Here is a 12,769-nt window from a genome sequence, read left to right as displayed (position 1 = left end):
TGCTATTCAACATTTCACTTCATAAATTAAGGATATAAAGGTATCTATCAGAAATATGTTGGTATTTCACCCTGCTTGCAGGCTTCTACTACTACCAATAACATCATGATATTGCCATAGGAGAATACAGCTGACATTAGGAAAAAAGCATGTCTATCAAGATTCAGTGAAATTGTCCTGACCTTTTTGCAACATAAAAAACCACCCTGTTTATCCTCAGGATTTGGATATATTAAGCTCCACATGCTCTGAGTACCATCCTTATTACCTCCGAGGTGGTTCGGAAGGTTTTTTTCCCCTTGGTGCAAGATTTCCTTCTCAGCAGCTAAGGAATTCAGTATAAGATTAATCCAGGAAACTCAGTCTGTCTCTATCTAGCAGATACCCAGAAGAGATGACAAAAGCTGGAAGCCTGTTAAAAGGAATCTTCTCCAAAAATAGGGAAAAGTATCTATGGTTGTAACAGTATAATAAGCAAAAAAGCACTCCCTTAGAAGAAAACCCAGGTGTCACAGCCAACATCAGCACACAGACTAACTGGTTATAACAGGTCCAACTGCAAGGCCACTTCAAACTACAAAGTCCACATGGCAAGTGTAGAGGATTTAATGTCTGATCTGTAACCTCACAGGAAACTTCTGACAGAGGCAGATAATCACAAGGCAGCTCTCTGAAGCCAGTGTAGCAGGAGAAGAATGCTGTAATTGCCATTTTTCCCTAAAAGAAGAAGATTGGAGTGTCTGGTTTAAGGTTGTGGGTGTGAGATTTTTGGAGCAGAGTGTGAGAGGAAATGAGGGAGAAAAGGTCTCAACACAGGAAGGTTTACTGAGAGAGCTAGATCAGTGCATTTATAATTATATACATGGATATTTATGAGCATCCATAACCACAAGAATGTTCAAAGACCTAAAGAAAAATTTAGAACACTGAAGATTGTTACTTAAGTGCTGAGTTTCAAAAGGTTTTTACAAACCAGCAGTACCAGTACATTGTACAACACTTGAGCTTCAGTACATGACTGTCTCACATTGGTACAATGCTACCAATTTTTGTGCTGCCACTTGACACTTATAACCCAAAATGAATGAAGACTACTTTGAGAAGGCAAAGTTTTCAAATTTGTCTAATCTCTTAAAAATTTGATGCACTGATTTTTTGAGTTCAAGCTTAAACTTAATGCAGGTGAGAAAGCATGAAATAAAAGCATTCTGGAGCTTGTATTAGACCACAAACAATTTATTTATAACAGTAAGAATTAGTAACGCCTTCAGACCTTCTAATACTCAAGACACTGAGGCAGTATCAGAATGTTAGGATATACTGTTGATTATTGCTTCAGAAAATTCTACCAGAATTTTGAACACTCTAAAATTCAAACACTCTGAATTTCATCACAGATCCTACCTTACAGGTGACCTTTAGTCAAAAGCTAAGACAGAAAGCTAAGGCAGAAATCAGAAGATAATAGAAAAAAATAGATGTTTTACTGTAAATCCTGACAAAGGCTCCAGGGTAGAGCCAAATCCTCTCACTTTTTTTTTTTTTCCTATTAAATGGCTAGAACACCTGAGACAGACTGCAAACCCAGCTCATATATTGAAAACTTCACAGAACTACAATAATGTCAAAACTTTGGGCTGGTTTGGTCTTTGGATGCTGGTAGATGGCTTTGGTGAATATATCAGCAGTCAGTTACTTCATTGTTTTCTTTTTTTTTTTTTTTTTTTTTCCCAGTCTATGTATCAATCCTTATCTGTCTGAAAACAGTTTGCTATAGGCATAACAAGTAAATTTATTGAAATGGACCTTGCTGTGCTATGGCAACAAGAAAAACTCTCATGAAATACTAGATACAGTTTCAGAATTGCTGGAGACTTTATCAAAAGTATTACAATACATCTCACACAAAACAAAGAAGGGCCTTGTTAGAGCACCTCACTGATTTTTAAAGAAGTAAACAGTTGTTTAACCTTTTACTTTTTTTTAAAGGCTTCAAAAAGCTAAAGAATTAGATCACAAAATGCAGTAATCTTAGTAATTCCAGTTCTGACCTTCTTCACTGTACAGCAAACACTAGACCTAAGAGGCAAATCCATCAAAATCAATTACCAGGATTGAGCAATGTTTTCATTAGTAAACATTGTCTTTCCATAACAATTCTCAGATTATTTTCCTTTTCCAGATATGAAAAGTAACTATCCAAATCTTTCAACAGTCAGAATAGGTACAGTGAGTGTTAAAGGTCTTAAAACTTTGATTCTGTCTACATTGAAAGTAAGTAGCAGTCACATTCAGTAAGGCTATCACTTTAACTGGAAACAACTTACCATGTTTCCCAATAAAATACACAGCTTTCTACAAGGATGCAATGCTTGGATATGATCCGAATGTAGAAAATATTATCAAACTGTGCATGGAAGGTGAATGCAAACCAGATATCTCAACATAAAAGAACTGATATTATGAAAATCATTTTAGCAATGCAAAGCTTTCTAAAACACAACCTGGTTCAATTTTGTTTGTTTCCACATAGACATTTTCCCGTCAAGGAGGACACTGTATCACAGACAGCACTGTCCCAATGTTTTTTAAATTAAGAATATGGTATAATTGTCTTTTACTAAAATTGAGAACGATAACAAAATCTTTAAAGGGCCCTTTCCAATTTCAAGCTGATGTACTGCTCCAAGTAGAGCACCTTCTGGAGGGCAGAGGGAATGAGACCTTTTCTTGTTTTAGACATTGGGGAAATGTTTGTCCTTTCAACACTTGCCCAGCCACAGGCTATCCAACAGCCCCTAATTTTCATTAAGAAGTGAGATTCAGATCTTCTGCTGGGTTTTTTAAGCAATACAATATATGTAAAAGCAAAATGTAAACATATGTAAAAAGCATTACACTGACATCAAAAGGTGTGTCTTGCCTCTAAGAAAATAGAGGAGTGTGGACTGACAAGTCATCTAACAAAGAGAAAGCTCTACTAAACACATCATGGAGTGCTTGAAAAGTCTATGCACTGAAATCTTAGTTCATAGATACTGCTCTGAGCAACATACTTTGTTGGCCAAATAAATACTGTTGCCAGACAACTCATTCTTTTTCACACCACAAAAGGTGCTCTTACCACACAGCAGAGCCAGATATTGAGGCATGCTCTGGGACACAATTCACCAAGGGGAAGCCTTAAACCAGATCATCAAGAAACTATCATCTATTAGTAGGTAGTGAGTTTTTGCAAGAGCCTTCATATTCCTGAGGTCTAGTTACAAGAATGCAAATTATCAAAGTAGTAAGAAAAACACTGACCAAATAAAAAACCCCACCCAGCAGCCTTTGTTTCAGGTCTGCCATCAGTCTATTGCAACTAGTACTGTAGTGCACAAAATCCCTTCTAAAATATTTACCCAAGAGTTGACCTGGCATTGGGAGTCATAGCCAAATACATACTCAGTTTCCGGTTCCATAACAAACCAGCTGGTTATCTGATGTCCTTGAAAAGAGTCACTATAGTAACTCCTATTTTTTAAAGTCAAATCTATCTTATACTCTTGGAATATGTAAGTGAAATCAGAAATCCATTTATAATTATCCTTAAGATATACCAAATACCATTTAATAAAAGCTTAAAACTTTCAAAACTGATGATATGTAATTTCTGCTCTTCACTGGAAGAGGTGACATGAACAAACTTACAGAAGTGTACACAATTTCATCAGTACAATCAAACTCTAATAGATTCTTCTACTAATATGATTGTTACATGATGATTGTTATATGATGATAAATTACAAATACATGTAACCAAGTAAAATTTATGTTTAAGTGCAAATTTGCACTTAAAACTAACACCCTACACTGATCTTCTAGATGACAACCCTAGTCCTAGGACTTTTCCCAGTTCTTCTGGGATTTAAAGTCTAAAGAAATTCTCCAAAGTAATTAGTAATCTACAACAAAATTCTGCAAGACAGACCAGGGCAATAAAGAGCCCTGTTCTGCACTGTGCATAGAGAAACACAAAGCAAGCAGTATCTAGACAGAAGGCGTCTTCACAGGAGATAAGAATTAATAAGAACCAGAGGAATGGCTTCCTCGTAAGAGTATCTGTGGATCTGTGGTAGTAGATGATCTGAAGAGGAGCTGTCTAACTTACAAGGTGAGCATACAAGGGAAGAAGGCAGATCTGGAAAATTTAATGAAATATGTAGTAACGATCAGTTGATAACCTTGAGGGCAATGCCCACTGTTTTAGCAAGTTACAAGCACTTAACACAAGAAAACATTAAAGTAACATAGAGGAAGAAGGTATAAGTAATGAACACTGGACTTCATGTCAAAGCAGATTTTTTTAGTCTTACTAAAGAACCAAACTAGACAGTAGCAAAAGGCAGAATTACAATTCAATGACTGAAGACAACCAATCACATGGAAAACTTATCCCTACACTGAAAATAGTTATGTTACAACGTTACACATCTTCATTATGCAAAAGCTCATGAGGCACAAAACAGTCTGGGTCGATAATTTGACTGCTACTGTTAGATCTGATCTCCTACAGAGTTTTATCTCTGTTGAATCAAGTTTTCATCTTAGATTATCAAGCGTCCAGACAGGGACTGTAACAGAAAAGCAGTAATTTTTACTCGCAATTAAAGACCTGAGGGAAAGGGGGGATCTCTGCAAAAAGTTTAACAACAATTATGAGCCAAGTCATGCATGCATCCAGAACAACTATCAATTATCTCTTTGGTTTATCTACCTATCAACCTTAACAGCAGAAATAAACAGGCTTTAGCCTTTTCACAAGATGAAATGAGCATCACTCAATATCTATTCTACATGTAAATATTCTTCCTAGCAAAAATCTTGAAAAATCAACAATTACCTAAACAGTGTTTAACTCAAATATACTTCAGAAGAGGCTTCCATTACCATGAAGTTCACTTTGACAAATAGAGCAAACACTCCAATACGTATCTGTAATACCTGCTAAATTAGACTTCTCAAGTTTATCACAACATTTAGTTTACTAATTCACATTGTGATTCTCAATTCCACCTTCATTAGAAACCACTGGTCAAAACAAGAAGTTATTTTCTTTACGCATGTTCTGAATTTTGCACAGCTACAATTTATTTCCCTTGATTTATAACAAAGCAACTACTCCAACAGATACTGACACGAAGATAAACTCAAAGTGGTTTCTTATAATCTACAGCCTTACCACAAACACCAGTTCATTTCAACTTTTATCACTTTCCAGCTAAGTTTCAGTTTTTGTTACCTCCTTTAGATGACAAAAACATCTAGACACAAGAGTAGAATTTCATTAATTATAAAGCTAGGTTTCCCTCAGAAATCATAAAAGTGTGTTCCATTCATCTTGGTTTAACCTCTCTGAAAGAGAAATGATTTTGACAGAAAAAACACACTCGCACAAACAAAGCAAACCCCTTACATATCTAGAGGACTAGGGGTTTTTTCAGCTGAAGGGTAATGCTTGTCAATGGCATTTTAGGCAGGGAGCAGATTGACACATCAGGAGGGAATTCTTAAAGCCAGTATGTCTGAAATGTATGGACCTAATTAGCCACTAGCTCAAGAAATAACTTACATAAGGAATATTAAAAGTACAGCCTAAAACTTCTTCCTAGAATTATTTTCAGTACGTCATGCTGTCTGTATACTGTGGTCAATATCTTAATTCAAATTTATAACTGTGACTCTCTAGAGAGCACTAAGTTATTTGTAATGACTATTCACTTTGACTCAGTTAAAGGAAAACTGGTCTCTGAATACTGCTTTTGAGGCACATGAGGAGCAGGCCTGCATCCCTGACTTCTTTTCTCCAACCATTTTAATGCAGAACTAGAGCTCAACAGGCTCAGTAAAGTGCAATTAGTAATCCCAAACCTCTAATGCCTCAGTGTTTATATCCCCTCTTGAACTGTGCCTGCTTAGTGGTAGCAATTACTGGAAAATATTCTGTTCACTAAAAAGCACAGGCATCAGTGCTCAGGATTCCAATCACCTTTCCAGACTGACTAAATACTAGTTTAAACATTTGTTCCAAATTGAGTTTACTTTCCATACCATAGGTTTGGCAAACTTAAAAAGACAGTATTTTCAGATATATTACCAGCTTCTTCAGGTCTGTACAGTATGAGGAGTTGCACTTGCTAAAACTACTGAAAGGGATTTCGAACTAGTGATATCCAACTAGTGGAGACAGCACAAGCATTTCTACCATTTAGATGGCGTTTCCTTAGCTCCAGAGTTGCATTTCTGCTACTAATATCACCCATAACACAACAGGTTACCAATTTCAAAAACAGGTCTTAAAAAAGCCTCAGAGCCAGATTTTTAAAAGGGTGGGATCTTTTTATGGGTGAGTGAGCAACCATGCAGACAAACAGCAGGGGGGTTAAAACCCATTTTTCCCATTTCTTTTTGCTTTAATTAGATTTAAATAACAAGCTTGCATAACTACCATTAAAAGACTATAAGCTTATGTCATATACGAGTCTTCCCTGCAACACTTAATGAACCAGAATCAGATCTGAATCCAAAAAATGAAGACAAAAATTCCATCAGCCCCAAAATATCCTGCCATACAGTGTACTGTGCAATATTTTCTGTTAATACATTGCTAACTTGTATTTAAAGCCAAACAAAACAATATGAAACACACTGAATAGACCAAACATACATAACACAATATATAGGAAGTCAATATGAAAAAAAACAAAACAAAGCAACACGGGGAAAAAAAGCCCCACCCACATTCTGAAGAGGTATTTCTAATACCTTGTTGCTAAGGTTTTTGCTTGTACCTAAGGTTTTTCACACAAAAAATAATCAAATAGCCATGAAGACTTTTGAAATTCCTTCTTTTTTTTCTTTTTTTTTTTTTTTAAATGATGGCCATTTAAAAGTCAAACTCTCAGGAGTTATTATTTAATGCAAAGTATGTTCTCTAAGCTTTTTGATTAGACCTTTCTACTTTTGCTAACACAGAGGTATATTATATCTATATTAGTCTAGAACCACATTCTCCATGAGAAAACAAAACGCTAACAGATCAATGTTTTTGACAACAATCCCCCAGCCCTTGGGCAATTGTTATAAAAAAATCTCACTTGTTCTAAAATGTGCCTATCTCAAAGGAATTAAATGTAATTCACATTCCTACTCCGCAAACTATGTTTAGAAAAAACACCGCACTTCTCTTCCTCTCATACACAGCTATGAAAGCATGTATTAAAATGAAACTTGATTTTGTCACCAGCAATAATTGTAGCACCTAGTACAGACAAGGCATCTTATTAGGTGCATTCAAACAGTGATAAATGCATAGTGTACAGTACCCCTCCATTCCTTCCTCTCACTCAAAACACCCATGTGCAGTTATTTTATTTAACAATCAACTCCACTTAGCACTTTCATTAAAGGAGGAGGCTAAAAAAGCTAAACTGTATAAACGCAAATCATTTCGTATCTACAAGTTTCCAAACAACTCTACGCACTTATTACAAATTCATTCAAACTTGCTCCTTTCTGAAAACTCAGGGTGCTGTAAGCACCCAAGACTTAAATCAAGATCAAACAATCATTTTGTCTCCTACTCCAAAAGGTCTAAGTCTTTTCTAAGTCTATTTACTGTGTTTCTATGCCTGACCAAAAAAAAAAAAAAAATTAAAAAAAAAAAAGGAAAAGCATCCATAAAACTTGGTAATACTTGGAACAAGGACAACAGGAAACAATTGAAGAAAAGGGTCAACGTTCTGCTTCATTTTGAATCTGTGAATTTATCTACAAACAAAAACATGATGCACCCTACTTTCCCCCAAAAAGACCAGTCTTTTTCTCAGACTTGCCAAAGCAGGTAGCTGCCTCATAAGGCAATGTAGACACAATAAAGCTTAATCAAGTTTAAATTATGACCAGTATTACAGACATCTTTAGCAAAGGTCTGTACCTAGCAGCACTCCTAAAACATTATGGTTTAAACTTCTGCTAGTACATGCAGAGTTTTCATTTTTTCATTTATAAGCTTCTCAAGCCACAGAGCTTCTCTGCTACTTTCTGAATTTAAAAAAAAAAAAAAAAATCAGAGTAAAATAATGCAAATTAACAGATTTCTCAGAACAGCAACAATGGTTCAAATTGGTAAACACCTCATAAATTTAAAATTACCACCTTGCTCTCAAGCATGAGTCCACAAATTACTTCAGTGAAAGCAAGTGAAGATATGAAAGCCTCACTCCAAAGAAGTCTTCAGTTTTCCTAACACGTGACACAGTGAGAGGAATACTCAGCTTTGAGCATGGAACAGAAAGTTTTCACTTCTGTTTTGCTAGGGTAACGCAGCTCTGAATGACTTAGTTAATATTAGAGTCAAAGAGAAGTTAAGAAGAAGTTAGTAATAGAACTCAACATGAGTTCTATTACTCCAAGGCTTTTGCTTTTCAATGTCTTACATACCTTATCAATTTGTTCCTTTAAGTCTCCCAAGAGGCAAGTAAACAAGTAAATCTCTAATCCCTTAGAACTAGTCTACTCAATAAAATATTAACAGGAATTCAAACAGATTAATTTAATGAAGCACTTCTCTGAGAAAAAATCCCACACATCTGAACTACTTCCAAAATACTGCCCGACCTTCAAAACAAAGTCACATTTTACTCGCTGCAGTAAAATAAAGAGGATCTAATGGAGTTGGAACAACTGCATCTCACCAAAGAATTAGATTTTTTAAAACTAATACCAAGGTATATCATTTGGTCACATGTGAATTCCTTTCACTGTCACTGCAAAATCTATACTGTCAGAACTCGTCAATTTACATTTCAATTTACTTTTGCTTCACCAAAAATATAAACCTTTCTGAACCCCACTATTAAAGCTGTGATTACCCCCTCTGGAAAAATCCTAGTTTCTTACATAGGAAAGTTACAAGTCACTTAAACCACGTTATTTCCACTGAGGAAATGCCTGAAGAATCACTAGAAGGCATCAACTCTACTGATACATCCAATCAGCAGCTCCAGGATGACAGTCTGCAGTTTGGGCTACTACAAAGTTAACACAGCAGGCCAGCAACTACATCTGGATAGTTTAAAATTATTCAGTTTGACCCAGCTCAGGCACACAGAGACAAAAGTCATATCCAGGTTACTGCATCTTCACAGATGCCACAGTTGCTGCAGTCTCTACAAAAAGCAAGATGTGCCTTACAGTCAAGCACATCTGAGCCTGGAAAAACAGGGAAACAACAGAGGATTGTCGGTTCTCAAGCAGTCTAGTAAACGGGCTTTCATTTAAGCTGATAAACAGTACAAATGGGAATCACACCATCATCTGGGCTGAAAATACTGCCAAATTTGTGTCAACTCAGGGTAACAGTGAAAATAAATGTGAACATTCGCAACCGTAATTATCTGGAAGGAAAATATACTTTATCTATAAAATTGTTACCTGCTGCCAGTTCATGGAAACGCACCTGCAGACTTATCAAACACTTTTAGAACTAGTAGGCTAAAGAGCTCATACATTTAAGCATATTATGCATGCACTTCATTTTTCACATTCAGTAGTTCAACTGAAATAGCATCACTGAAAGTAGTGAGAATGCTCCTATATAGGTTCAGAGGCTTAACTGCAGAAGTGTGGAGTGAATGCAAGGAAAATTATTTTTTCTTTCAATAATAACTATAAAGAAGCTGGTGACTTTTGTGCAAGCTCTAGTTAACTATGATAATAAATATGCGTGGCAGACCTAAAGAAAGTGTGATTTGTTGAACTACTTACTAACAGAACCACAGAAGCACAGTCTGCCATTAACACAAAGAAGGCTGAAGTTAGAATGTACTGGGAATGGACAAACACATTAATAAGACAAAAAAGTTCAGCCACAGGCCGTTAGCAGTCAGCCTGCAATTCCAAAAAGGCTGTGCTATGGTCTCAAACACAGCCACGTAGGCTTCTTGACACTGGCTTCAGCCCACTTTTTTGAGACAGTGACTGTCAGCCAACAATGATGCTGTTAAAACCTACGCAATACAATCAAGGAACTCTAATTACGATAAATCTTGCAAGATGTAGAGAATAATCACAGAAAACCGTCATCTTTGTGTTCAAGAAACTGTCTGCAATGAACAGAACTGAAAATACCCGAAGGTGTCGTAGTTCCTAATCTTAGAATTGCTTTCAACGCTTTGTCGTGGCTCTGCTAGCAGTCAGCACCTGGGTGCAGAAACAGGAGCCAGCTCCAAGACCAAGCCAACGTGATTTCTCAGAGGCTTCTGTTAATAAACAACCAGGGCTAGGCCAAGAGCAAGTGTGAATTTCCTCCTTTTCCCCAGGAACACGCACATGATCAGCCTCCGCCCTCTAAGCAGGGAGCCCGCTGTCACACACAAACAGGGCTGTAACCTGCGTCCCCAGCCCTCCCCCTACCCCACCCCCCGCCCGTCGTCGCTTTCAAACCAGACGCGCAGCACGAACCAGCCAAAGGGAACACGACAAGGGGCAGCGGGAGGGTGTGGTTTGACTATTACTTTTTTCTTTTTTTTTTTAAAAAAAGGACAAAACCCAGCCTCTCTCGGCCATCAGAAACACCCACTTCATTAGCCAGAAATTAGCGGCTGTGTTTTTCCAGTACAACATGTGAACTCGGGTCTACGAACCTGCTCCTGGTATTTACTTTAGGCGGCGGGCTGGCAGCCTGCAGGCTCGGAGAGCCAAGGCGCTCCGTCCGTCACGCCCTGGGAAAGCCACTCCGGGGATTGCACCAGCAGCCCGGAGAGCAGCCGGACTATAAGCGGCAGGTTGCTTTGTAAGAGGCGCCTTCTGCACAAAGAGGAATATTTAAAGAAACAAACAAGCTAGCAAGAAAAAAAAAGCGCCCAGCACCGAGATTCTCCATCCTCCTCCACCAGCCGCCTGTCGGTACAGCTAAAGTCACAGACAGATAAAAAAAAAGCCCACGAAGCTACCCGGTCTCGTCGGGCTCGGGACGGGGGCAGCTCCTGTATCCTAGCCCTTGCCGGCCCCCTTTCGCCACCTCCATCTCCCAGCGGGTTTCTCCCCTGCCTCGGAGCCGCCTGTCCCGCAGGGTCAGGCCGGCATGTGCCTACGGGAGGGAAGAGAGGGAGGAGGGGAGGGCTCCGGCCCTTCGCTCCCTTCCTCTCCGCGCCCCCTACAACCTGCCTTCACCCGGGCGCGGCGAGGGGCCCGGCTGCCGCTCCCCACCGAGGAGCGCAGGGGAGCCCGTGCCCGAGCCCCCGGCCGGGGCGGGGGGCGGCGCGGGGGCCCGGCTGTCGCGGGGCGCGGCCTGGCCCGGGCGCGGCGTCTCACCGGGCCGGCCGGGCGGGAGGCCCTCGCCGGGGTCGCTCACCTCGGTGGGGTCGCTGATCTCGAACAGGTCCAGCCGGTTCGCGTTCCAGTGGTTGATGATGTCGGCGAGTTTGCGCCGCTCCTCCTCCCGGCTGCCGCCGCCGCCCGACATCCTCGCCGAGCCCGCCGCCGGGGAGCCGAGCCGGGGCCGGGGCCAGGCCCTCTCAGCCGAGCCCCGGACGGAGCGGGGGGTCCCTCAGTCCCGGCCGGCGAGGTGAGGGACCGGCTCTCCCCGCGGCCGCTGCCGGCTCGGGCGCCGCGGAAACGCCCCGGGATCGTGCCGCCGACAGCGATCGGCCCCGGCGGACAGTGGGGAAGGAGAGAAAGAGAAGGGGGAAGGGCGGGCAGGGGGCGGGGAGGAAGAGGAAGGATGCCCCGAGTCGGCAGCGGCCGCCGTATCTCCCGGCTCGACAGCGTCTGTGGCCGCTCGCCTGCCCTGAGCCGAGCGAAGCCGCCGCTGCCGCCGCCTTTCTCCGCCCCGGGATCGCCCTCCCCTCGCTCTCCCTCACACACCGGCCGTGCGCGCCCCCGCCCGGCCGTCCGCCCTCCTCCTCCCCTTCCCGGGCGTGTGCGCGCCTGCGCGCGCTCCCGGCGGCCGTCGCCTCCCGCCGGTGCGCGCCTCCGGAGAGTGCCCCGGGTGTCCCGCCTTCCCCTCCGGCTCCCCCGCTCCCGCCGGCGTGGGGAGGCGGCCGGGGCCCGGCGGTGGCCAGGGCGGGGCGAGGCGCGGCCAGGTGCGGGGGGAACCCCCGCACGGCGGCGGGGGCAGCGCGGCCCGGCGGGGAGCGCGATGCCGGCAGGAGGCCCCGCGGGAGAAGCGGCGGGAGCCCCGGGTGCCGCCTTAGCGCGGGGCCCGCGGTCGGGCTGCGGCACCAACAAAGAGCCGCCGCGGCCGCGGGAACAAAGAGCCTGCGGGCGGATCCCGGCGCGGCCCCGCCGTGGCTTCCCCGCGCTCAGGCGGGAATGCCGGCGCTGCCCGGCCCTCCGTGCCCGCGGGCGGAGGTCAGCGCGCACGGCCCGGGGGCGGCTGCAGGTCAAGGCCGCCCCCTCGCCCTGCGGCCCCCGGCTCGCCGCGGTGCCTCGGCGTCTCCCGGCACAGCCAGGGGAGCGACGCTCCGCTGCTGCCCCGGTCGCCGCTGCGTTTGATAATGGTTGTGGAGTGCTTGGGGGGCACCGCGTGAAAGGAATTGTCTAAAAAGGCTCTATCGACCCAAATTTCCACACCTTGAGATGAACCTGATAAGAAGTTAAAGCATCAGATGCGTTTTAATGGGTTTTAGACGCGTCATTTTTCTGTGGTGTCTCGCAGAACGTGTCAGTTGGCCCTAAGAGGAATTGCCCATTGTGTAGACTTTGGAATTCAGACCAGCTCTGG

The 12,769-nt window shown here is 42.6% G+C and overlaps 1 protein-coding gene across 27 annotated transcripts in view; it reads right to left on the bottom strand.

Annotated features, from left to right (window-relative positions):
• Positions 1–11,847, bottom strand: part of AFDN (afadin, adherens junction formation factor) — a 117,753-nt gene extending 105,906 nt beyond the window's left edge. For 17 of the 27 annotated variants that reach the window (XR_015772291.1, XM_014263476.2, XM_088053677.1 and 14 more), the window contains exon 1: positions 11,399–11,847. Coding sequence is in view for 26 of the 27 variants with exons in the window: in XM_014263476.2 (XP_014118951.1) it covers positions 11,399–11,509 (111 nt within the window). In the remaining variant the exon portion in view is untranslated. The remainder of the gene's footprint in view (positions 1–11,398) is intronic. The other 10 variants (XM_088053672.1, XM_088053678.1, XM_088053688.1 and 7 more) reach the window with 1 other exon arrangement.
• Positions 11,848–12,769: the final 922 nt, after the last annotated feature.

This window comes from Pseudopodoces humilis, chromosome 3, assembly GCF_049639895.1.
Source record: "Pseudopodoces humilis isolate 2021_Gansu_Grassland_sample_001 chromosome 3, ASM4963989v1, whole genome shotgun sequence".
In the NCBI taxonomy this organism is placed as follows: Eukaryota; Metazoa; Chordata; class Aves; order Passeriformes; family Paridae; genus Pseudopodoces; species Pseudopodoces humilis.
The sequence above is the reverse complement of the archived record's forward strand: the minus strand, read 5'-3'. Positions and strand labels throughout refer to the sequence as shown.